Genomic DNA, 25,293 nt, shown 5'->3' on the forward strand with positions numbered 1-25,293 from the left:
CGTGCAGCAGTGTGCGGCGTGCAGCAGTGTGCAGCGTGCAGCAGTGTGCGGCGAGCAGCAGTGTGCGGCGAGCAGCAGTGTGCGGCGAGCAGCAGTGTGCGGCGAGCTGCAGTGTGCGGCGAGCAGCAGTGTGCGGCGTGCAGCAGTGTGAGGCGTGCAGCAGTGTGAGGCGTGCAGCAGTGTGTGGCGTGCAGCAGTGTGTGGCGTGCAGCAGTGTGTGGCGTGCAGCAGTGTGTGGCAGGCAGCAGTGTGCAGCTTGCCGCAGTGTGAGGCATGCAGCACTGTGTGGCGTGCAGCAGTGTGCGGCGTGCAGCTGTGTGCTGCGTGCAGCAGTGTCATGCAGCATGCAGCAGTGAGTAATGCAGCAGTGTGTGGCGTGCAGCAGTGTGCCGCGTGCAGCAGTGTCGTGCAGCATGCAGCAGTGAGTAATGCAGCAGTGTGCAGCAGTGTGTGGCGTGCAGCAGTGTGCGGCATGAAGCAGTGTGTGCCCTGCAGCAGTGTGCGGCAGTGTTTTTCGTGTAGCATTGTGCGGCGTGCAGCAGTGTGTGGCGTGCAGCAGTGTGGCGTGCAGCAGTGTGGCGTGCAGCAGTGTGTGGCGTGCAGCAGTGTGTGGCGTGCAGCAGTGTGTGGTGTGCAGCAGTGTGTGGTGTGCAGCAGTGTGTGGCGTGTAGCAGTGTGTGGCGTGTAGCAGTGTGCAGCATGCAGCAGTGTGCAGCGTGCAGCAGTGTGCGGCGTGCAGCAGTGTGCGGCGTGCAGCAGCGTGCGGCAGTGTGTGGCGTGCAGCAGTGTGTGGCGTGCAGCAGTGTGTGGCATACAGCAGTGTATGGCGTGCAGCAGTGTGCGGCGTGCAGCAGTGTGCGGCGTGCAGCAGTGTGCGGCGTGCAGCAGTGTGCGGCGTGCAGCAATGTGCAGCGTGCAGCAGTGTGTGGCGTGCAGCGGCATGCAGCAGTGTGCGGCAAGCAGCAGTGTGCGGCGTGCAGCAGTGTGCGGCATGCAGCAGTGTGCGGCGTGCAGCAGTGTGCGGCGTGCAGCAGTGTGAGGCGTGCAGCAGTGTGAGGCGTGCAGCAGTGTGTGGCGTGCAGCAGTGTGCAGCCTGCCGCAGTGTGAGGCATGCAGCACTGTGTGGCGTGCAGCGGCGTGCAGCAGTGTGCGGCGTGCAGCAGTGTCATGCAGCATGCAGCAGTGAGTAATGCAGCAGTGTGTGGCGTGCAGCAGTGTGCGGCGTGCAGCAGTGTGCGGCGTGCAGCAGTGTGTGCCGTGCAGCAGTGTGTGGCATGCAGCAGTGTTTCATGAAGCAATGTGTGGCGTGCAGCAGTATTTTATGAAGCAGTGTGTGGCGTGCAGCAGTGTGTGGCGTGCAGCAGTGTTTCGTGCAGCAGTGTGCGGCGTGCAGCAGTGTGCAGCAGTGTGCGGCGTGCAGCAGTGTGCAGCAGTGTGCGGCGTGCAGCAGTGTGCGGCGTGCAGCAGTGTGTGGCGTGCAGCAGTGTTTCGTGTAGCAGTGTGCGGTGTGCAGCAGTGTGCGGCGTGCAGCAGTGTGCGGCATGCAGCAGTGTGGCGTGCAGCAGTGTGTGGCGTGCAGTGGCATGCAGCTGTGTGTGGTGTGCAGCAGTGTGAGGCGTGCAGCAGTGTGAGGCGTGCAGCAGTGTGCGGCGTGCAGCAGTGTGCGGCGTGCAGCAGTGTGCGGCGTGCAGCAGTGTGCGGCGTGCAGCAGTGTGCGGCGTGCAGCAGTGTTGTGCAGCATGCAGCAGTGAGTAATGCAGCAGTGTGCAGCTGTGTGTGGCGTGCAGCAGTGTGCGGCATGCAGCAGTGTGTGCCGTGCAGCAGTGTGTGCCGTGCAGCAGTGTGTGGTGTGCAGCAGTGTGCGGCGTGGAGCAGTATGTGGCATGCAGCAGTGTGTGGCGTGCAGCAGTGTGCGGCGTGCAGCAGTGTGCGGCGTGCAGCGGCATGCAGCAGTGTGGCGTGCAGCAGTGTGTGGCGTGCAGCGGCATGCAGCAGTGTACGGCGTGCAGCAGTGTGTGGCGTGCAGCAGTGTGCGGTGTGTAGCTGTGTGCGGTGTGCGGCGTGCAGCAGTGTGCGGCGTGCAGCAGTGTGCGGCGTGCAGCAGTGTGCGGCGTGCAGCAGTGTGCTGTGTGCAGCAGTGTTGTGCAGCAGTGAGTAATGCAGCAGTGTGCAGCAGTGTGTGGCGTGCAGCAGTGTGTGGCGTGCAGCAGTGTTTCGTGTAGCATTGTGCGGCGTGCAGCAGTGTGTGGCGTGCAGCAGTGTGTGGCGTTCAGCAGTGTTTCATGTAGCAGTTTGCGGTGTGCAGCAGTGTGAGGCGTGCAGCAGTGTGAGGCATGCAGCAGTGAGGCGTGCAGCAGTGAGGCATGCAGCAGTGAGGCATGCAGCAGTGTGGCGTGCAGCAGTGTTTCGTGTAGCATTGTGCGGCGTGCAGCAGTGTGTGGCGTGCAGCAGTGTGTGGCGTGCAGCAGTGTGTGGCGTGCAGCAGTGTGAGGCGTGCAGCAGTGTTTCGTGTAGCAGTGTAAGGCATGCAGCACTGTGTGGCGTGCAGCGGTGTGCAGCAGTGTGCGGCGTGCAGCAGTGTGCGGCGTGCAGCAGTGTGCGGCGTGCAGCAGTGTGCTACGTGCAGCAGTGTTGTGCAGCATGCAGCAGTGAGTAATGCAGCAGTGTGCAGCAGTGTGCGGCGTGGAGTGTGTGGCGTGCAGCAGTGTTTCATGTAGCAGTGTGCGGCGTGCAGCAGTGTGAGGCGTGCAGCAGTGTGAGGCGTGCAGCAGTGTGAGGCGTGCAGCAGTGAGGCATGCAGCAGTGAGGCATGCAGCAGTGTGTGGCGTGCAGCAGTGTTTCGTGTAGCATTGTGCGGCGTGCAGCAGTGTGTGGCATGCAGCAGTGTGTGGCGTTCAGCAGTGTGAGGCGTGCAGCAGTGTTTCGTGTAGCAGTGTAAGGCATGCAGCACTGTGTGGCGTGCAGCGGTGTGCAGCAGTGTGTGGCGTGCAGCAGTGTGTGGCGTGCAGCAGTGTGTGGCATGCAGCAGTGTGTGGCGTGCAGCAGTGTGTGGCATGCAGCAGTGTGTGGCGTGCAGCAGTGTGAGGCGTGCAGCAGTGTTTCGTGTAGCAGTGTAAGGCATGCAGCACTGTGTGGCGTGCAGCGGTGTGCAGCAGTGTGTGGCGTGCAGCAGTGTGCGGCGTGCAGCAGTGTGTGGCGTGCAGCAGTGTGCTACGTGCAGCAGTGTCGTGCAGCATGCAGCAGTGAGTAATGCAGCAGTGTGCAGCAGTGTGCGGCGTGCAGTGTGTGGCGTGCAGCAGTGTTTCGTGTAGCAGTGTGTGGCGTGCAGCAGTGTGTGGCGTGCAGCAATGTGTGGCGTGCAGCAGTGTGTGGCGTGCAGCAGTGTTTCGTGTAGCATTGTGCGGCGTGCAGCAGTGTGTGGCGTGCAGCAGTGTGTGGCGTTCAGCAGTGTTTCATGTAGCAGTTTGCGGTGTGCAGCAGTGTGAGGCGTGCAGCAGTGTGAGGCATGCAGCAGTGAGGCGTGCAGCAGTGAGGCATGCAGCAGTGAGGCATGCAGCAGTGTGGCGTGCAGCAGTGTTTCGTGTAGCATTGTGCGGCGTGCAGCAGTGTGAGGCGTGCAGCAGTGTGTGGCGTGCAGCAGTGTGTGGCATGCAGCAGTGTGTGGCGTGCAGCAGTGTGAGGCGTGCAGCAGTGTTTCGTGTAGCAGTGTAAGGCATGCAGCACTGTGTTGCGTGCAGCGGTGTGCAGCAGTGTGCGGCGTGCAGCAGTGTGCGGCGTGCAGCAGTGTGCGGCGTGCAGCAGTGTGCTACGTGCAGCAGTGTTGTGCAGCATGCAGCAGTGAGTAATGCAGCAGTGTGCAGCAGTGTGCGGCGTGGAGTGTGTGGCGTGCAGCAGTGTTTCATGTAGCAGTGTGCGGCGTGCAGCAGTGTGAGGCGTGCAGCAGTGTGAGGCGTGCAGCAGTGTGAGGCGTGCAGCAGTGAGGCATGCAGCAGTGAGGCATGCAGCAGTGTGTGGCGTGCAGCAGTGTTTCGTGTAGCATTGTGCGGCGTGCAGCAGTGTGCGGCGTGCAGCAGTGTGAGGCGTGCAGCAGTGTGAGGCGTGCAGCAGTGTGAGGCGTGCAGCAGTGTGAGGCGTGCAGCAGTGAGGCATGCAGCAGTGAGGCATGCAGCAGTGTGTGGCGTGCAGCAGTGTTTCGTGTAGCATTGTGCGGCGTGCAGCAGTGTGTGGCATGCAGCAGTGTGTGGCATGCAGCAGTGTGTGGCGTGCAGCAGTGTGTGGCGTGCAGCAGTGTGTGGCGTGCAGCAGTGTGTGGCATGCAGCAGTGTGTGGCGTGCAGCAGTGTGAGGCGTGCAGCAGTGTTTCGTGTAGCAGTGTAAGGCATGCAGCACTGTGTGGCATGCAGCGGTGTGCAGCAGTGTGTGGCGTGCAGCAGTGTGCGGCGTGCAGCAGTGTGTGGCGTGCAGCAGTGTGCTACGTGCAGCAGTGTCGTGCAGCATGCAGCAGTGAGTAATGCAGCAGTGTGCAGCAGTGTGTGGCGTGCAGCAGTGTTTCGTGTAGCAGTGTGTGGCGTGCAGCAGTGTGTGGCGTGCAGCAATGTGTGGCGTGCAGCAGTGTGTGGCGTGCAGCAGTGTTTCGTGCAGCAGTGTGAGGCGTGCAGCAGTGTGAGGCGTGCAGCAGTGTGAGGCGTGCAGCAGTATGAGGCTTGCAGCAGTGTGGTGTGCAGCAGTGTGTGGCGTGCAGCAGTGTGTGGCGTGCAGCGGCATGCTGCAGTGTGTGGCATGCAGCAGTGTGTGGCGTGCAGCAGTGTGAGGCGTGCAGCAGTGTGAGGCATGCAGCAGTGTGAGGCGTGCAGCAGTGTGAGGCGTGCAGCAGTGTGTGGTGTGCAGCAGTGTGAGGCGTGCAGCAGTGTTTCGTGTAGCAGTGTGAGGTGTGCAGCAGTGTGCGGCATGCAGCAGTGTGCGGCGTGCAGCAGTGTGTAATGCAGCAGTGTGCGGCGTGCAGCAGTGTGCGGCGTGCAGCAGTGTGTGGCGTGCAGCAGTGTGTGGCGTGGTTTGTAAACAACAAGAAAAGCGGACATCAAAGGAAGGGCATATGCAGTGTGCGGCGTGCAGCAGTATTTTATGAAGCAGTGTGTGGCGTGCAGCAGTGTTTTGTGCAGCAGTGTGCGGCGTGCAGCAGTGTGCAGCAGTGTGCGGCGTGCAGCAGTGTGCAGCAGTGTGCGGCGTGCAGCAGTGTGCGGCGTGCAGCAGTGTGGCGTGCAGCAGTGTTTCGTGTAGCAGTGTGCGGCGTGCAGCAGTGTGTGGCGTGCAGCAGTGTGGCGTGCAGCAGTGTGTGGCGTGCAGTGGCATGCAGCAGTGTGTGGTGTGCAGCAGTGTGTGGTGTGCAGCAGTGTGAGGCGTGCAGCAGTGTGCGGCGTGCAGCAGTGTGCGGCGTGCAGCAGTGTGTGGCGTGCAGCAGTGTGCGGCGTGCAGCAGTGTGCGGCGTGCAGCAGTGTTGTGCAGCATGCAGCAGTGAGTAATGCAGCAGTGTGCAGCTGTGTGTGGCGTGCAGCAGTGTGCGGCATGCAGCAGTGTGTGCCGTGCAGCAGTGTGTGCCGTGCAGCAGTGTGTGGTGTGCAGCAGTGTGCGGCGTGGAGCAGTATGTGGCATGCAGCAGTGTGTGGCGTGTAGCAGTGTGCGGCGTGCAGCAGTGTGCGGCGTGCAGCGGCATGCAGCAGTGTGGCGTGCAGCAGTGTGTGGCGTGCAGCGGCATGCAGCAGTGTACGGCGTGCAGCAGTGTGTGGCGTGCAGCAGTGTGCGGTGTGTAGCTGTGTGCGGTGTGCGGCGCGCAGCAGTGTGCGGCGTGCAGCAGTGTGCGGCGTGCAGCAGTGTGCGGCGTGCAGCAGTGTGCTGTGTACAGCAGTGTTGTGCAGCAGTGAGTAATGCAGCAGTGTGCAGCAGTGTGTGGCGTGCAGCAGTGTGTGGCGTGCAGCAGTGTTTCGTGTAGCATTGTGCGGCGTGCAGCAGTGTGTGGCGTGCAGCAGTGTGTGGCGTTCAGCAGTGTTTCATGTAGCAGTTTGCGGTGTGCAGCAGTGTGAGGCGTGCAGCAGTGTGAGGCATGCAGCAGTGAGGCGTGCAGCAGTGAGGCATGCAGCAGTGAGGCATGCAGCAGTGTGGCGTGCAGCAGTGTTTCGTGTAGCATTGTGCGGCGTGCAGCAGTGTGAGGCGTGCAGCAGTGTGTGGCGTGCAGCAGTGTGTGGCGTGCAGCAGTGTGTGGCGTGCAGCAGTGTGAGGCGTGCAGCAGTGTTTCGTGTAGCAGTGTAAGGCATGCAGCACTGTGTGGCGTGCAGCGGTGTGCAGCAGTGTGCGGCGTGCAGCAGTGTGCGGCGTGCAGCAGTGTGCGGCGTGCAGCAGTGTGCTACGTGCAGCAGTGTTGTGCAGCATGCAGCAGTGAGTAATGCAGCGGTGTGCAGCAGTGTGCGGCGTGGAGTGTGTGGCGTGCAGCAGTGTTTCGTGTAGCAGTGTGCGGCGTGCAGCAGTGTGAGGCATGCAGCAGTGTGTGGCGTGCAGCAGTGTTTCGTGTAGCATTGTGCGGCGTGCAGCAGTGTGTGGCATGCAGCAGTGTGTGGCGTTCAGCAGTGTGAGGCGTGCAGCAGCGTTTCGTGTAGCAGTGTAAGGCATGCAGCACTGTGTGGCGTGCAGCGGTGTGCAGCAGTGTGTGGCGTGCAGCAGTGTGTGGCGTGCAGCAGTGTGTGGCATGCAGCAGTGTGTGGCGTGCAGCAGTGTGTGGCATGCAGCAGTGTGTGGCGTGCAGCAGTGTGAGGCGTGCAGCAGTGTTTCGTGTAGCAGTGTAAGGCATGCAGCACTGTGTGGCGTGCAGCGGTGTGCAGCAGTGTGTGGCGTGCAGCAGTGTGCGGCGTGCAGCAGTGTGTGGCGTGCAGCAGTGTGCTACGTGCAGCAGTGTCGTGCAGCATGCAGCAGTGAGTAATGCAGCAGTGTGCAGCAGTGTGCGGCATGCAGTGTGTGGCGTGCAGCAGTGTTTCGTGTAGCAGTGTGTGGCGTGCAGCAGTGTGTGGCGTGCAGCAATGTGTGGCGTGCAGCAGTGTGTGGCGTGCAGCAGTGTTTCGTGTAGCATTGTGCGGCGTGCAGCAGTGTGTGGCGTGCAGCAGTGTGTGGCGTTCAGCAGTGTTTCATGTAGCAGTTTGCGGTGTGCAGCAGTGTGAGGCGTGCAGCAGTGTGAGGCATGCAGCAGTGAGGCGTGCAGCAGTGAGGCATGCAGCAGTGAGGCATGCAGCAGTGTGGCGTGCAGCAGTGTTTCGTGTAGCATTGTGCGGCGTGCAGCAGTGTGAGGCGTGCAGCAGTGTGTGGCGTGCAGCAGTGTGTGGCATGCAGCAGTGTGTGGCGTGCAGCAGTGTGAGGCGTGCAGCAGTGTTTCGTGTAGCAGTGTAAGGCATGCAGCACTGTGTTGCGTGCAGCGGTGTGCAGCAGTGTGCGGCGTGCAGCAGTGTGCGGCGTGCAGCAGTGTGCTACGTGCAGCAGTGTTATGCAGCATGCAGCAGTGAGTAATGCAGCAGTGTGCAGCAGTGTGCGGCGTGGAGTGTGTGGCGTGCAGCAGTGTTTCGTGTAGCAGTGTGCGGCGTGCAGCAGTGTGAGGCGTGCAGCAGTGTGAGGCGTGCAGCAGTGAGGCATGCAGCAGTGAGGCATGCAGCAGTGTGTGGCGTGCAGCAGTGTTTCGTGTAGCATTGTGCGGCGTGCAGCAGTGTGTGGCATGCAGCAGTGTGTGGCGTGCAGCAGTGTGTGGCGTGCAGCAGTGTGTGGCGTGCAGCAGTGTGTGGCATGCAGCAGTGTGTGGCGTGCAGCAGTGTGAGGCGTGCAGCAGTGTTTCGTGTAGCAGTGTAAGGCATGCAGCACTGTGTGGCATGCAGCGGTGTGCAGCAGTGTGTGGCGTGCAGCAGTGTGCGGCGTGCAGCAGTGTGTGGCGTGCAGCAGTGTGCTACGTGCAGCAGTGTCGTGCAGCATGCAGCAGTGAGTAATGCAGCAGTGTGCAGCAGTGTGTGGCGTGCAGTGTGTGGCGTGCAGCAGTGTTTCGTGTAGCAGTGTGTGGCGTGCAGCAATGTGTGGCGTGCAGCAGTGTGTGGCGTGCAGCAGTGTTTCGTGCAGCAGTGTGAGGCGTGCAGCAGTGTGAGGCGTGCAGCAGTGTGAGGCGTGCAGCAGTATGAGGCTTGCAGCAGTGTGTGGTGTGCAGCAGTGTGTGGCGTGCAGCAGTGTGTGGCGTGCAGCGGCATGCTGCAGTGTGTGGCATGCAGCAGTGTGTGGCGTGCAGCAGTGTGAGGCGTGCAGCAGTGTGAGGCATGCAGCAGTGTGAGGCGTGCAGCAGTGTGAGGCGTGCAGCAGTGTGTGGTGTGCAGCAGTGTGAGGCGTGCAGCAGTGTTTCGTGTAGCAGTGTGCGGCGTGCAGCAGTGTGCGGCATGCAGCAGTGTGCGGCGTGCAGCAGTGTGTAATGCAGCAGTGTGCGGCGTGCAGCAGTGTGCGGCGTGCAGCAGTGTGCGGCGTGCAGCAGTGTGTGGCGTGCAGCAGTGTGTGGCGTGGTTTGTAAACAACAAGAAAAGCGGACATCAAAGGAAGGGCATATGGGGTGTGAGTTATAACGAAAGTTAATTGTTGTAAGAGGGGATGCAGGAAGTGAGGCTGAGCGCGCGCTGATGAAAGCAGTCTGATGCTTTCAAGTCCGATGCCAGCTTCGCGCTTGAATGCGTCACATGCACTGGCTATAAACCGCATTCCTAAGGTCTTGTGCCCCTTACTAAATCTCTCTGAATGCGTGAGGCGGCGCACGCGCAGGAAGTAGCTGGTGGCAAATGGAATGCGCGTGGTTGTGCGCGTAACCGCCACCTGATCCGCCTGGGAAGCCTTTGGGAGCATTTTCTGAAGCCCCCTACATAAGTCTCGCTGAGCAATCGCTTATGCGATAGCCAGACGAGACCTAAAAAGGGTTCTTTCTGAACCAAGAACTACCTCTTTGCCAAATGTGGTGTAATTCCGTTCAGCAGTTCGGGCTGTAGCCCTGGCTAAAGTTTCCTATGGAAGATTGCATAGGGAAAACACGTTTTGGGATCCCCCTTTTTTCTCAGCCCCCGCTTGTCGAATCACCCCGAAACTTTCAAGATAGAAGCGGACCGGAGCGCCCCACGAGTTTTGAAAATTTCGCGAAGATTCGTCAACCGTCGCCAAAGTTATTGCAAATAGAATGTTGCGGATTTCCTATGGAAAATAGGTCCTAACTATAACTATCTACTGGCGACCGCCAGTAGATAATATATATGCATTTATATATATGTGTGTGTATATATTTACATACAGAAAAACACACAAGATGATGGACGGAATGTTGCACATTGGCAAAACATTCACTCCCAGTCACAGATCTGGGTTTAATCCATCATTATTTTGCTCACCACGCCACCCCAGTTCAGACATGGCCATATGCAAATCAGTCTGGACCGTGTGCCTCATGGGAATAGTCCAGCCCGAACTGCCAAGCCATGTCTTCCCTGGACCGGAATCAAGCATCCTAGGACCGGTTTCGGGGTTTCACCCCTCTTCAGCCAGGATAGCTTGACTCCAGTGGCGTAGTGAGCACGGGATCCACTGCATTCTGTCCATCAACTGTTGTTTTTGCATTTGTCACCCCGAGTGGGAAGGGTATGCCCAGACGTGGGTCCCATGCTCTCCATGCCACTGGAATCAAGCTATCCTGGCTGAAGAGGGGTGAAACCTAGAAACCGGTCCTAGGATGCTTGTTTCCATTCCAGGGAGGACCTGGCTTGGCAGTTCGGGCTGGACTGTATCCATGAGGCACAGGGTCAAGACTGATTTGCATATGGCTGGGTTCAAACTGGAACAGCATGGTGAGCAAAAAAACAATGGATTTAGGCCCAGATCTCTGTACTGGGGTGAATGTATGACATTGCTCTGCATTCTGTCCATCAACTGTTGTTTTTTTATATTGACATACATACATATATAAACATATATATATACATCTGCATATCTATTTAAATACAAATATAAATGCATGCATACATATGCATGTTATGTACATGAAAGTTTGAAAAATACTAATAAAAGCAAAGCTAAAAAGCCACCTAATTACAAACAGAATTGCATTAACTTAAACGAGGACGAGACCTATTGCATTTTCAATGCTTGTTAATCTAGCCAAGAGAGATGGTAGGTCTACTTTCTCTCCTTTCCTTAAAATGTATCAAATACAATGTATTCCTACAGCCACCTATGGAGCCAGGGTTTGTGGTGTCCACAATGCTGCCCCGTTCAGGTGGAAGAGAAAAGAATCTGTAGGAAACTGCTGAATCTCCCTCCCTCAAGTGCTAAGTTTATTCTGCAGACTGAATTGAATCTACAGTATATAATAGATCACATTAAATTGGCTCCCTCTTTGTTATAAGTCAGCGTGTGGAGTAATAAGAAGGCTAGTTTTAGCAGGGCAGTTTTGAAAGATTGCCTGAAATTTTACAGGGGCTCCGTTATACCTTGGTTGAGTTACATCTGCGAAACTTTGGACGATATTGGCCTTTCTGAATTGTTTAGCACCACTGATTTGATTACTTAAACTGATTAAAAAAACTGTAAAGCAGAGATTTTTAGAGCATGCTACCACTTTGAGGATCCAGGAGGCTGCTAGTAAGCATACTATCCACCACTACTATACTATGTTCGCAACAGGCGATACCGTCTTGCATTTAACATTAGAGCTAACCCGATGGGAAAGGTCCCTTTTATTCAGATTTTGGTCCGGGATGGTCTGGCGCCTAGCATGTTTTTACGAAACAGACGGTATGTGGGGTAAGGTACTCCCCCCTTGACCCTCTGATGGTAAGTTAGAACAGTCTTTGCAGCCCTTTTATATTTTTTTGTGTTTTTTATCGTAAGTTCATTAAATCATGTCTTAAACCTTTATTGATTAAGTTAGCTTTTCGGCAATTGTTAAACCGCCCTGCTATCTATTTTAATTCATGCTTCTTTCTTAAGATGGCCATCTGATGTAGAATATCAAGGGATCGAAGATAAAAGGGCATTTAAGTTGTGTTTTTTTGGTTTATGATGTGCAGTGATTTTATTTTTTATTTATTGAACATGAGATTACAAGGCTGTGATAGTGAATTTGTGTGTACATTTTATTGTATTTTTATCTAGTGCTTTTATGATTTTTTTCCTAAGATCTAATAAAGAAGAATTGAATTGAAGTAGTCTCAGTCACTGACATACTGACATGACATACACTGACATGACATACACAGTTCTGACTGACTCTAAATGGGGCAACAGCGCAACCTCTCCACTTAACTCTAAATCATTGCCCGTAGCGTAGCTATAGCTTTTGACGCCCAGGGTGATCTCTTAGCTTGCCTTCCAGTGTTGGGGTGCTGGCAAAAGACAATGAGCAGGGGGGGAGGGTTCGGTGGGGGCTGGCGGCAGATGACAACGAGGGGGGTATTTAGCTACTGATTGTTGCTAATAGGTTGTACTTAAGTTCTATGGAGGCTTCATCATTTTGCAAATTGGCTAATTTTTTAATCAAAAATCTGCTTTAAGGAGGGTTAATAGCATACCATTTTTTAACACTGTATTTAGGTTGTAGATATATATTAACAAATAGGATAGTATCTGATTCTCAAAAGAAAATAGAAGTGTAATTTACGTGTATGTGTCTGTGTAGACCACACTCTAGGATCACCCAGGAAGCAGGAATACCAAGTCTACGATAAGAATTTTTATCAAAAATTGATTGTGAGCTTTGGTTATGCCTTTAAAGTATGAGCGTTATCAGAGTCATGAGACATGGTTTATTGTACTTTTTAAAAAATATGAACATAAAATGATGTCAGAAATAAGAAAAGTTGAGTCCGGCTTTGCAGGATTCCGACTCGTTCCCTGCAGTTCAATGCATGCAAACATTAAGCTTGCTGAATTATCATAACTGTTCTTGACTGATCAACTGACATTTTACGGGAATGGTTCAGTTATTCTCCCTCATTTTTTTCCCGCGGATCCCTGAGTTATCCATGATTAAATAGTGTTGAAACAATATTTGTATAATTAGTAAATGCTATTGGCTTGGGGCAGATTTGAAGAAATTGTGTTCAGTAGACATGGTATAGTAACAGATGTATTCAATGAATCTTTTTTTCGTGTTGGTGGTTAATAGGATGAAGACCATGAAGCTCGTGTTGAGGAGGCAATAACGAGGATGTTAGTGTGTGCCGTCAAATCATCACATGATCCCGGGAACACCGAAGCTTGGTTAAATCCCACTGAAGTAAGATTGTCTGCCTGTGTAATGTGAGGGATCAATGCCATGAGTATGTTAATATGAGAGTGATCTGTTTGTGTTTTATATTTGCCCTAAGTCTTTCTGATGAATTAACAGGGGCAAGTGAATGACAAGTTTCTCATATATATATATATTGAAGTCCACATCAGTATTTTAGCACATCAGATGAATATTTGGCAATATAAACTGCTTGTGAAATGCGACACATGATGAAGAAGGATGTGGCAGATACAGAGATCTTGGGGCAGACCTGAATTTGTCTACATAATCTAATCCTACAGAGGCTGCAGTGATGTAAAACAAAGCTAAAGAACAAGTTCAATACTATGGGCAGGATACAAAAAGCACTGCATAGTCACACTTTCATCTACCACCAAAAGTGTAACTATGCAAATGTAACCTCAGATTGGCCTCGAAACAGAAATAGTCTTTATCCCAAGGCAGTTTAATCTCACTAGAACTGAAATCATGTGGGTACCTTTGTTATTTACGTATTTTAGAATTTTCTTAAACAGCTAGCATACCACACAGAGAACCTGTAAAAATTGTACAGCACAAGAAAATACACTTTACAAGTAACAACAAAAGCCATTATGTGGGTGGGATTAAAACCCTTTCTTCCACTTTTCATTGGTAAGGGGCTCTATCACAATCCTTGATGCCACGGAGATTGGGAATGGGCTAAACCCTCGATATTTTCCTGGCCTCAGTCCATCTGGTTGGAGTTAAGAATGAGGAAGCAGAAAGACTTACCTTGTTTCAAAAAATAAGTAGGCACCTAGCCTGCCACTTCACTACGGCTGTCTGCGTTTTCCCGCTCACCCTTCTACCTGCCAACAGAAGCTCCTCCCAGCCCATGACCTACTTATTGCAGGCCACATTGCGATTGCATCATTCGCAACCTGGACACCTAGATTGCCACTTGCCTGTGTCCTCCAGTAACTGCATGTTCCCGCCTGATCCAGTGACACCACTGCTGCCCAGATTTTCCCTCCAGGGATTTCTCGGTCCCCATTGTTCCCAAAAACAGAAGCCCCAGCCACCCCAGGACTTCACTTAATGTATGCCCAAGCGCGACAGTGTCAGTAGGCACCTGGACACTGCTGCTGCCTGGGTTTTTCCACTCGCCGTTCTTCCTGCTAACAGAAACGCTGCCCACCGTAGGACCTACTTATTGAAGGCCGCAGCGTAACTGCACCACGGGCGCACAACTGGCATGCCAAAGTTAAGCATGTCAGTGCCCGTCCTTCACCCAAAGATGCACCAGCAACTCTCCTTACATCTGGAGTGGAACCTCCTACTAGACTCCTCCAACCCAGATTCCACAGAAACCAGAGCTCCGAGACAGCCCTCATCACGGCTACCGATGGCATCCAAGCCCTACTCGATCAAGGAGAGACTGCGGCTCTGATCCGCCTAGACCTCTCGGCAGCCTTCGGTACGGCCTCCCACTATGCATTCATCACAAGGCTTCATAACATAGACATCCAAGAAGCCACTCTCAGATAGCTAACTTCTTTCCTCACTGGAAGAATGCAAAAAGTCTGCCTTCCCCACCACTGAACCCAAGGAAATAATCTGTGGAGTACCCCAAGTTTCCTTGTTCAGCCCACCACCCTCTTCAACACATCTCATCCGCTCCCTATCCAAAGACACCACCAAGACCAATTTTCACAACTGCATGACAGACGTTGCCAACTGGATGAAGGACAGCTGCCTGAAACTCAACATGGACATGACATAGATACTGATTTTAGGAATCAAATGCTCTCCATGGGGCACATCCTGGTAGCTCTCAGAACTCAGACCTACTTCTATCCCCACTAAACACGCTAGGAACCAAGGCATCACTCTGGACAATTAACCATGATGACTCAGGTCAACTCTATCTCTTCCTCCTTCTTCATCCTTTGCATTCTTTGTAAGACATTCAAATTGTTACTCTTGCAGGGATTGCAGCTCACCTCTTCTGACTACAGACTATACAGAACACCACAGCCATACTTGTCTTGGATCTCGCGAGATGAGCCCGCATCACCCACTACCTCAGGGAACTCCACTGGCTCCCTGTATGGAAAAGATGTCCATTCAAGTTCCTGACCCATGCATACAATGTCCTACACAACTGTGGACCCACCTGCTTGAACACCGCCTGAACTTCCATCAGTCCACCAGACACCTCTGCTCCATGTCTCTTTCTCTAACCTTCACCCCCTGCATCTGAAGTAGCAGATGAAGATGTTGATCCTTCTCCTACCTAGCAGCTAAGACATGGGACAAGCTATCCTTTCATCTTCAGACCTCCTTATCTCTCCTCCAGCGTTCTAAAAGTCCCCGAAGACCTTGCTATTCGGCTAATCAGCTGGACCCTGCCAGCACCTGGATACCCTCACGGGTGACATGTAGCGCTCTACAAATCTACTGATTGATTGAAAAAAGGTTAAAGGAAAATACCAGTTGGAGGCATTGTAGGTTTGATTTTCAAAATAGCCCGAGGTTTATTGGGACTTTGTCATTTTGAGAAAGACTTAGGGCCTGATTTTGACCTTGGCGTGGCTACCGTTGTCCTTCCGTGGCGGAATTCACACGTACTCTGTCAAGCTTACGGAATCCAAGCTGCTCTATTTTGTGTGTGTGCTGGCTGAGCCACCATCCGTATCGACAGTGTTTCCTGTCATGTAATCGGTTCGCCGCTGTCAATGAGGCGGACTTCTCTGGAAGCCAACATTACTCCATTCCCGTCAGGGTGGCAGGGATTCACAAAGCATATTAGGATTTCACAGTTCTGCTGGCGGCGTTCTAGCACTGGGTTGGCGGCAGAGTAATTCCGTTGTGGGACGTGGTTAATATTGGTCTATTCCTGTGGCTGTAGGATGGATGCTAGCATCACACACCTGATCTGTTTTGCCTAATTGTTTGCACCGCAATACTACCCTATGAAACACACTCCATTTCAGACAATGATCCTTTGCCATTCCAGCACAGTACATCAGGTTCCTGGAGAAGTTTTGTCAAAGTATTCTGGGTTTATATTTTTTATCACTCTGTTTCTTGTGAATTTTACAATTTATTTCTTTTACTTTTGGGTTCACAAGTTCATTTAATTTACTTACATGATAATGCCATGGAGGAGGACTCACATGGTAATGCCATGGAGGAGGACTCACTGTTTTACAGAGGGAGAATTGTCAGACTGGGGTGGATGAAATTATTAGAGTAGAGCCATAATTGTTTGGAGCCCAAGTCCAAAATGCAACCATATCTCAGTAAAGGCAAATATGGGCCAGTATAGTTGCCAGAGTAAACGCTGTAGCAAACAACCTGCTAACACAGGACCACGGCCTGTGGGGGAGAGTGCGTAGCCTGGCCTACAAGCATAACCTGGAGGCCCAGAGGATTAGTGGTGGTTCCCCCAGCCCCCGCTTACAATTTTTTACATTTTGTTTAATTGAAGCCCCTGGGTGGGCCAGGTCCCAGGGGCAGTTAAAAAATGTGTGGGGGGGCCCCAATTCCCCCCCACACTGCCCCAGGGACCGCCACCTCCGGGGCTTTGTATAAATATTTGCGGGGGCACACGGCCCCCCCGCAGCCCCAGGGACCCCCGTGGCTTGTTTTTTTAAAGTTTGGGGGGCCTCTAAGCCGCCCCAGGGACCGCCACCCCGGGGGCTTTGATTAATTATAATAGCGGGGGGCACACTGCCCCCCTGCAGCCCCAGGGACCGCCACCCCCCCCCCCCCCCCCCGGGTTTCATTTTAAAAAAAATGTACCTGTGTGGGGGGCTGGAGCCCCCCCACATGCTCCGGGGAGCGCCACCTCCCCAGGGCACTAATATTTAAATTTGGGGGTCCGTAGCGGACCCCCGAGCACTACCACCTCCCCGGGGCTTTGCAATTGCTGGGAGGGGGCCGCGTGGCCCCCCTCCTGGAGCCCTTCATGGCCCTGGGGACCGCCACCCCCCAGGGCCGGCTCCTGCAGTGTGCCCACCCCCGGGACACGGCTGTTTGCAATGACAGGGCGGGAGCTGCGCGGCTCCCGCCCTGTCATTGCAAACTGCTTTGCTTCATTGAAGCGAGAGCAGGGAAACCTGCTCTCGCTTCAATGAAGCAAAGCAGATTGCTTTTCCATAAGGAGAGCTGCATGTCAACAGCTCCCCTTGTGGAAAAGCAATGCCGGCTGCGGCAGGAGGCGGGGAGTCGGCGGGACCATGAGGGAATTGGGGCCCCCCCACGGTCCCCAATGGATAGGGCCGGCCCTGGGGGATGGGGCAGCCGTGGCCAGAAGGGGCCTAGGAGGGGGGCCACGCGGCCCCCTTCCCAAAGAAAAAATAACATAAATAAAGGCCGGCCCCGGGGGATGGGGTCCCCGGGGCCAATAGAGGCCTCAGGAGGGGGGCCATGCAGCTCCCCTCCATAATAAAAAAATTAATCATTGGCCATGCCCCGGTGGATGGGGTCCCCGGGGCCGTAATTGGCAACGGGAGGGGGGCCTACGCGGCCCAGGGTCCAAAAAAGTAAAAAGAAGGGAGGCCACACAGCCCCACTTTTCCCCCAAAACAATAGAAACACACACGATCGAGACGGAGGACCCGCCCCCTCCCAGCAACACTCTGCAAACGCGCCCTGTGGTGCGTTTTAAGTTGGGGAATTAATTCCCCTTCAATACTGGGGGTCTCTGGGGGCCAACTAGCCCACCAGGTACCTCCAGTAAGCGCCACAGGGCTGCGTTGCAGAGAAGTGGTCCAGGCCACGCCCCTTTTTACACCTCTCTGCAACGCAGCAATGTGGCGCTTAATGGAGGTACCTGGTGGGCTAGTTGGACCCCAGGGACCCTCAGGATTCAACGGCACTTTATCCCCCAACTTAAAACGCACCACGGGGCGCGTTTTCACAATGGTGAAGGGAGGGGGCGGGGCCAGAGGTGACATGTGTGCAAACACGCCCTGTGGCGCATTTTAAGTTAGGGAATTAATTCCCCTTCAATCCTGATGGCCCCTGGGGACAACTAGTCCACCAGGTATCTCCAGTAAGCGCCACAGGGAGGTGGTCCAGGCCACACCCCTTTTTACACCTCTCCGCAACGCAGCTCTGTGGCACTTACTGGAGGTACCTGGGGGGCTAGTTGGACCCCAGGGACCCCCAGGATTCAAGGGGACTTTATCCCCCAACTCAAAGTGCACCAAGGGGCGCGTTTGCACAGTGGTGAAGGGAGAGGGCGGGGCCTGAGGTGACAAGTGTGGAAACTTGTTTTAAGTTGGGGAATAAATTCCCCTTCATTCCTGACGGCCCCTGGGGGGCAACTAGGCCACCAGGTACCTCCAGTTAGCGCCACAGGCCTGCGTTGCAGAGAGGTGGCCCAGGCCATGCCCCTTTTTACACCTCTCTGCAACACAGCTCTGTGGCGCTTACTGGAGGTGCCTGGTTGGCTAGTTGGACCCCAGGGACCGTCAGGATTCAAGGGGACTTAATCTCCCAACTTCAAACAGCCACAGAGCGTGATTGCACACATGCCACCTCAGGCCCCCCCCTCCCTTTACCACTGTGCCCCGTAGCGCGTTTTAAGAGGTAGTTTTAACCCCCCTGCCCTAGTATGTACTAGGGCCTTACAGAGGAGGTCATGCTAATCACAGGGGTACCCCAACGCATAGTGTTCCCTAGTGTATGTAGGTGTTTTCACTGTAATCTAAGTGACTTTTAGCATAGCTCTGGCTCTAGGCCTGGTTAGTCAGAGTCATTTACCACCAGTACCCATCTGAAAAAGTTGTGGCACAGGATGATTTTGCAAAAAGGCCTCTTTCTGCTCCTCTCTTGGTTCTTTCTGCACGTCTTGCTTCTTCCTGCACTTTTCTTCGTCTTTGTGGACTTCTGTTGCTTCTTTCTGCATTTCTTTAGCTTCTTTCTGTGCGTTTTTTCTTCTTTCTTCTTTCTTCTTTCTTTACATGTCCTACCTCTGTAGGCATAGTTAGAAACTAGCATTTGAAAAACCTTTGAAATTCACTGAAAAAACCATAGGTTTCAGGCACGTTATAGTTAGGAATCAGCATTTAAAAAACCTTAGAAATTCACTGAAAAAACCATAGGTTTTAGGGAAAGTTATAGTTAGTTGGACATTTCACTCGTACAAAACCACAGAAATTCCCCCGTTATAGTTAGTTCAGCTAACTATAACTCGCCTCCCCGCAATGTACTGCTGATGACGTCACATATTACATCACTCATGACATGGTCAGTGACATCACTCAGTGACATCACTGATGACATGACAAATTTTTTAAATAAATGTATTCTGCAATGTTTCTATAATGAGTTGTGCTATATCCTCCTACTGAGTTGTATAATTGCCAGCATCGTTGCCTGCAAGGCCTTGGAATGGTTCTGTCAAATTTCTCCTCTCTACTGTGCTGTGTTGAATCTTTGCTATATCTTATATATACTTAGAGGTTTTTTTTAATTTTAGGACATCCTTTTACTTGCTATTTTGAAGTTGTTTTGGGTGTAATTTAAACTGTTTGTGTATCATACCACCACTGAAAGGTACATTCAGTATATACATTTACTTCTTCCTTTTATTCTTCATGTTTTGCTACAGACTCATTTGATCTGTACTCCAGACTTTTACAACTTTCTTATTTTTTTTACATTCATGATTGGCCCAACACCCAGAGTCCATATTCAACAATCTGCCACTGATGATACCTCAACTCCACACCTGGAACAAGCCTTCAGGGATGACTCCACTCATGAAAGTCCGGATGATGAGGAAAAGCCTGGTCCATCTGGTCTGCCTGGGCAGACAGCTCCATTGAGCCCACACCTACACCTCCCACCCCAGCTGTTACCACCCCTCAGCCTATGGATACCTCCACTTCCTGTGTCCAAACCAACATCACCTCAATCTTGTGCCCCCAGTCCTGGCTGCAGTTCAACAAACCCCACCGCCAGTTCAGCCAGGATACAGTGGGATGGGGCACACTAAGTCAAGGCCACAGGGTAGTGGGGGTATGGTTCGTGGGAGGGAATCTGTGGGCCAGCAAAGTGAGGCCACTGGGTTGACTGTCACCCAGGCCACCATCGCCCAATTCTTGGGATCCCTCCATCAGTCCTAAGACATGATGGGTCAGGTCCTGGCAGATTTCTGGAAGATGAAGTATTCGCAGAGGCAGCAATAGGTACATATGAAGAAATTTAACTCCATTTTGGGCTCCCTGACTGGAATGCTGTATGATATTTACACCCATATGTGCAGGGCATTTTCACCACTATCTTCTCCTTTCTGTGGTCCAACAACATCTGGGTCAGCTACATCTGCCTCAGCCACAGAAAGGGAGGCCCTGCCATAAGAGGCAACACCTGCACGCAACTCCTTCTCTGCAACTGTGGATCCACCACCCCAGCAGGAGCTCACATTCATCTAGCCCTCCAGCAGAGGATGGCAAGACCACCACCAAGAGACACAGAACCTAATTTCCTCCCGTGTGTGACTACCATTTACTCTGTGGACTATTTTCTGGACACATTTACCTTTCTGATGCCCGTTGTATTTTGGACATTAGATTCCAAACATTTTTCGCTCTTCAATAAGAGTTTCATTCACCATAATTGACTTTTATAATTGTTATCTTTTGTGGTTTACATCTTGTTTTAATTTATTTGATTGTGTTGAATAAAAACAAAACTAACAAACTTAAAGACTGCCTTTGTATTTTTTTCTCAATTTCTTTTGTGGCCACAGGCTCATTCCAAGACACTGTTGCAGGATCTGGCGCAATGTCTCAATTAAATTTAAGTGGTGTTATACAAGATGTTCTTCCTACCATGATGATGAGACACATCAACAGCTTCATACACTTAACACTAAATGAGGATTTAGCTAATGAGAAGGGAGAGTAGTATGCTTTGAATCGAATACCACATATAGTTAGAGCAATTTAAGTAGCACATATTGACTTGGGGGCACCATTCAACGGAAAACAAGTCAACTGCAATCTTAATAACTTTAAATCAATAACTGTGCACGTTGTCTTTGTGCAAGATATGTACACCCAAAATGTGTGTGCGTTTAGCACAGGATCAATCCATGTTCCTTTTATACTTTGCAACAGCAGCATATTGCTGCAAATCTCACAACTTTGAAATGTACAAATGAAGATTACATGGTGAAGGGTCCTAAAGCAGATAAAAACAATGTAAATGAACACATAAGTCAATGTGTCAAAACCTTGATCAACAAACATCTTTGCCCTGGATTTAATTTAACTTGGCTTTTATAAAATGTGTCCAGCAGACTTTTATCATCATTACTTTACAAGTTTTTTAAACATTTCATGTCATAAAAATTAAATACATATATATATTCATGTGAAGAAGTTGTCAATAACATCTTGACGTACGTCAATTCCTTCTTCACCACTATCAACTTAATTTGTCATTTCAACATCCTCTTATATTTTTGCTCTTCGTGGTCTTCTTCATCTGCAATGCATGGGATGTTCCATCACAGGGCTATGTTGTGTAACATGCAGCATGCCTTTGTGATTTTGCACACCTTATCGGGTGAGTAGAGTAGGGCTCCACCAGTCTTGTCCATATATTCAAATCTGACCTTTAGGAACCCAAAAGCCGGCTCCTCTGGCCTACAAGTTCTTCCACGGGCCTTATAAAAGTGGACTTCCCCTGGCATAGTTAGATTCCTCAGCGGTGCTCACAGCCATGGTCGGTTAGGATAAATGGAGTCTCCTATGTAAAAAAAATAAAATGAGCCAAAAAATGTAACACAATTTTAGATCTTTACACTATAAATTAACCAAACAATATTATGACAGATTTTACTTACCAACAAATGCTCTCTCACATCCAAGTTGTGACATTTGCTGTGGTTTGCTGCTGTTCTGTAGTACAAAGGAATCATGGTTTGGTCCGAGAAAACGCACACATTTGTGATGTCCAAATCAGGTAAGCAGATAACTTGCACATTGATTGAATGGAAGTTTTTTCCGATTCCGGTAGACTTTATCCCTGGCGTGTGATGGCACTAAGCCAATATGTGTGCCATCAATTGCTCTAACCAGATGTGGTAGGTGACCCAAAGCATAGAAATCTCCGTTCACATTTGCGAAATCCTCATGTCGTGGAAACTGGATGAAGCTGACGATGTGACATTCCACCAGATACTGCCACAGTGTATTAGAATGATGCTATGGCCACAAAATGAAGTACTAGCATGAGTTTGACAATTGGTGGAATAGATGTAGGATTTCTATTGTGAGGCAGAAGATCTGGCTCCGGCTGATGACATAAATCCAGCATAGTTTGTCTATTCAATCTGAATATTTTTATAATATCCTGTTCTTCCATGGTGTCAAGGTCTGGAAATGGTCGGAACACTTGAGGCTGTCGTCCCCTCTCTATTCCTGGGTTCGTATGTCTGCATTGGGGAATTGTCAACATTCAAAACATTTCCAAACATATTTTTAAAAATAACGCAAATGTCATGGTTTGCTAAAACTATATGTGGTTTCCTAATATTATTTAACATAACATGTAAAATTGATTTTTTTTTTTTATTAACAATCAACATTTTTCACCTGTCTATTGTTTAAAGAAAAAGATTGTGTACATAATACATTTCTAATGTATTATTTACACCTCTTTTTTTTTCTCCATCCAAAATACGGTCAACAGAAATATAAACAGTGCCGCGCAAGTATCACATTTAACCACAGTAACGCACTACATATAAAAGTATTTTTTTAAATTACTGAGTGACCTTGGCATTTTGTGTATGGAAACAAACTAGCCACCATGTTGAGTGTTGGTGATGCACTAAACATTCACAAGCACACTATTTGACCATCTAAAATGGTGAGCGCCTTACTTCACCATCAAGACATTTGGAATTAGACAGATGCTGCAGAAGTTGACTAGGTAGTGGGTGTGAAACTCCATGACAGACACAGCCATAGACTAATGTGTGTGAAGGCAACATACGAAAGTCAATTGTTGTTGCTGTCTTCGTTGACTATCGTTTACATTGTGTACATGTACACAGCGTTTCGCAAAAAGCTCACTTACCTCCTAATATTGCAGCCAACAAGACCTCCTTAACCTTTTCTGCTGTTTCTGACCTCTGGGCACCACTATGCCAGGACGAACAGGTGATAGGGCCCCAGCCTTCTCGCCAGAGGATCTGGAGTTGCCGGCAACGAAGGTCCTGTCCCTCTACAGCCAGCTCTATGGGTCACCAGAACAACAGGTACATGTTTAAAATGTTTTTGTAAATCTGTATGTTTTATTTTTAAACACAGTGTACAGTGTCCCTTTGAGTTCCTGAGTGAAGTTTAGTGGTTGAATTGGAGTGTCATTTATTTTTTACATTACATACAACAATGATGGTGTGAATTGTTAAGCACTTTGATTTGAGAAGACAACATTTGTATGTGGTGTGTGTTTCTGAGCCCTACAGTTTAATTTGGTGTGTATTTTGAGATATGTCTATGTATATGTATAAATTTCATGTGAAATGTAAACATTTCACATCATTTAAAATTAGAAAGTACATATTTTCTTCACAGCTCTGCATAGATATAATTTTTGACATTTCAAATTAAAATGATGTTTGCTATGTGTATTATCCCACAAATCACGCAGCCTAGATCAGTTATCTCCAACCAGTCGTTTGGGAGCTACCAGTAGCTTCCAGACACCTTCATAGCATCTCATAGCCTTGAGTTCATTTTCAAATGAGCACAAGGCCATATTTTAATTTCAAAGGGAAGGCTGTGTTCATTTGACATCCTGATCATCAGGCTGCAGACATCAGGGCCCGACAATGAGCAGTCATCTTTCAGATTTGTAGACCAGGCTGGGGCTGAGTCACAGAGGTGAGCAACTGAAGCACTGAGGTATTTGACTCTTAGAAAAAATTCCTTGTCAACTCAGGATTGGAGTTGTGAACAAAATAATGCTTCTGAAGGCTTTTAAATTGATGGAAAATAAAATGAAGAGTTAACTTAAGTATAGAGTTAACACTTCATTTAAGTTTTCTTCCTTTTCAAACAGCAGACCCCTTACTCCCAGTGGGCAGTACACACTGTGCCATAAGTATGTAGGAAAAAACTGCCCCTTTTTTACATGAGAGAAATTAAAATTGCAGAAAAATGTTCCATGATATGAAGTGTTTGGCAGAATGTTTATCTGTACTTTTAATTTCTCCAAATTAAACAGAACATACAATTGTATGTTTGTGTCATTCATGTAGCAATGCCACATATGGCGAATGGTATGTCCTGTGTTTCAAGCACGTAACACAGGCTCTCAGTCGCCCATGCAAATATTTACCCTTCCTACGCACACATGTTCATACATTCCCAAAGACCTCACTCTCACTGACACACATGGCAGCACTTTCATAGTTTCCTTAATCATAGTATTTAGTTCAAACCATAGTACCTGGCTCTATGAACATTAGGCATCAAGGCTAATGGTTACAATGCACAAGTTGTTTAGCCTTCAGTATTTCACAGTGATTTTTACTGATCAGAGGTAGTTCTAATTACAGAAAATGTTGGAGCCTCTTGGCCTAGATCATGTCACTGGCCTGGATAAGTGATTTTAGGACAAGACAAGTGATAAGGTAAGTCAACAGGTTACAACAAAAGTATTATCTATTGCTTTATTTTGGCAGAATAAAAATATATATGTATATATTATGTAGTAACCTTTAACAAATGGTTGTGATTGATGTAGTAAAATTGTGTTACATCGATACAGACAAAAGAAAGTCACAAAACACGTTTTTTCTTTCATCTCTTGTACCCATCAGAAAAAGACCATTTGGAAAGCCATCGCCAAGAAAGAGCGGACCCTGGGTGACTACAAGCAAAGCAGAATTCATTATCGAAAGAGATGGGAGGACCTACGACGCTGGACCAGGAATTCATGAGAAGTCCAGCTCGGGTAGTCCTCCCAAAGTGGAAAGTGCTTGCGCTGCACCCTGACCCACCGCATGTCCCGCATACTTGCTGTGGCCTATCGGAGCTTGATGGGTAGTTGAGAGCCCAACAGCAGCATCAAGGGGGTATGTTCTAGTTTGAGTTTAACATTTTTTCTTGTAGCAAAGAATTTTGCCATTAACATTAAGGTTGACGCATGAATCCAATTGGTCGCACACTGCTCGTCCTACCAGCGTGTTACCCCAAGGCATTGTGGTCCATGAAGTCAGCATCAGCGAGTGCGCCTCTGCCAGGGTATTGAGCAAGAATCAAAGTCGCGTTGGCCATCCCTGGACACGTGTTTCGAGGTCATTACCTCTCGTCAGCAGGGAATAGGCATGTGTGTAGGGTTGCTCCGTAGGCTGCCAAAAATTGTTCTCAGATCCGGTACCGCTCGTGGCTCGTGGTTGACGCATGTCCAGTGCACAAGGGAAGTTCTTGAAGGAGTACGTTTTGCAAAATATGTTTGATGATGTGTTGTGTATGTATTTGTGGAAAAGGATGCCACCTAATTTCTTTTATCTACCAAAGGACAGGTTTGAGCAGACACATGCCTGCTTAAACAAGATATATACATCAGGCTGTTTGATGTTATAAGGGGTAGTTGTACCGAACAGGCCACTAGGCTTAATTGTGTGAGGTGTGATGCTCCTTCACTATTGTGAATGATGTAGTGTTAGCACTATTACAGGTGCAGTTCGGGCTGGACTGTTGCCACGAGGCACAGGATCAGACTGATTTGCATAGGGCCATGTCTGAACTGGGGTGGCGGAGTGAGCTAAAGAATGATGATGGATTAAACCCAGATCAGTTGACTGGGGATGAGTGCTTGCAATAGTAAACACTCCGTCCATCATCCCCTTTAGTTTTGCTTTGTTTCCCCTAAGTTGGCAGGGTATGCCCAGACGTGAGTCCCTTGCTCAGTTTGCCACTGGATTCAAGATAGCCTGGCTGATGAGGGTTATGAACCCGAAAC

At 50.5% G+C, this 25,293-nt stretch overlaps 1 protein-coding gene across 6 annotated transcripts in view; it reads left to right on the forward strand.

The window, feature by feature from the left end:
* The window catches only part of HSPBAP1 (HSPB1 associated protein 1), an 859,774-nt gene that overhangs the window by 814,519 nt on the left and 19,962 nt on the right, over window positions 1-25,293 (forward strand). For all 6 annotated transcript variants that reach the window (XM_085647322.1, XM_085647321.1, XM_085647326.1 and 3 more), the window contains one exon: window positions 12,205-12,315. In XM_085647322.1, the coding sequence (XP_085503448.1) occupies window positions 12,205-12,315 (111 nt within the window). The remainder of the gene's footprint in view (window positions 1-12,204; window positions 12,316-25,293) is intronic.

The sequence above is a fragment of the Triturus cristatus genome, chromosome 3_2, assembly GCF_964204655.1.
Source record: "Triturus cristatus chromosome 3_2, aTriCri1.1, whole genome shotgun sequence".
NCBI lineage: Eukaryota > Metazoa > Chordata > Amphibia > Caudata > Salamandridae > Triturus > Triturus cristatus.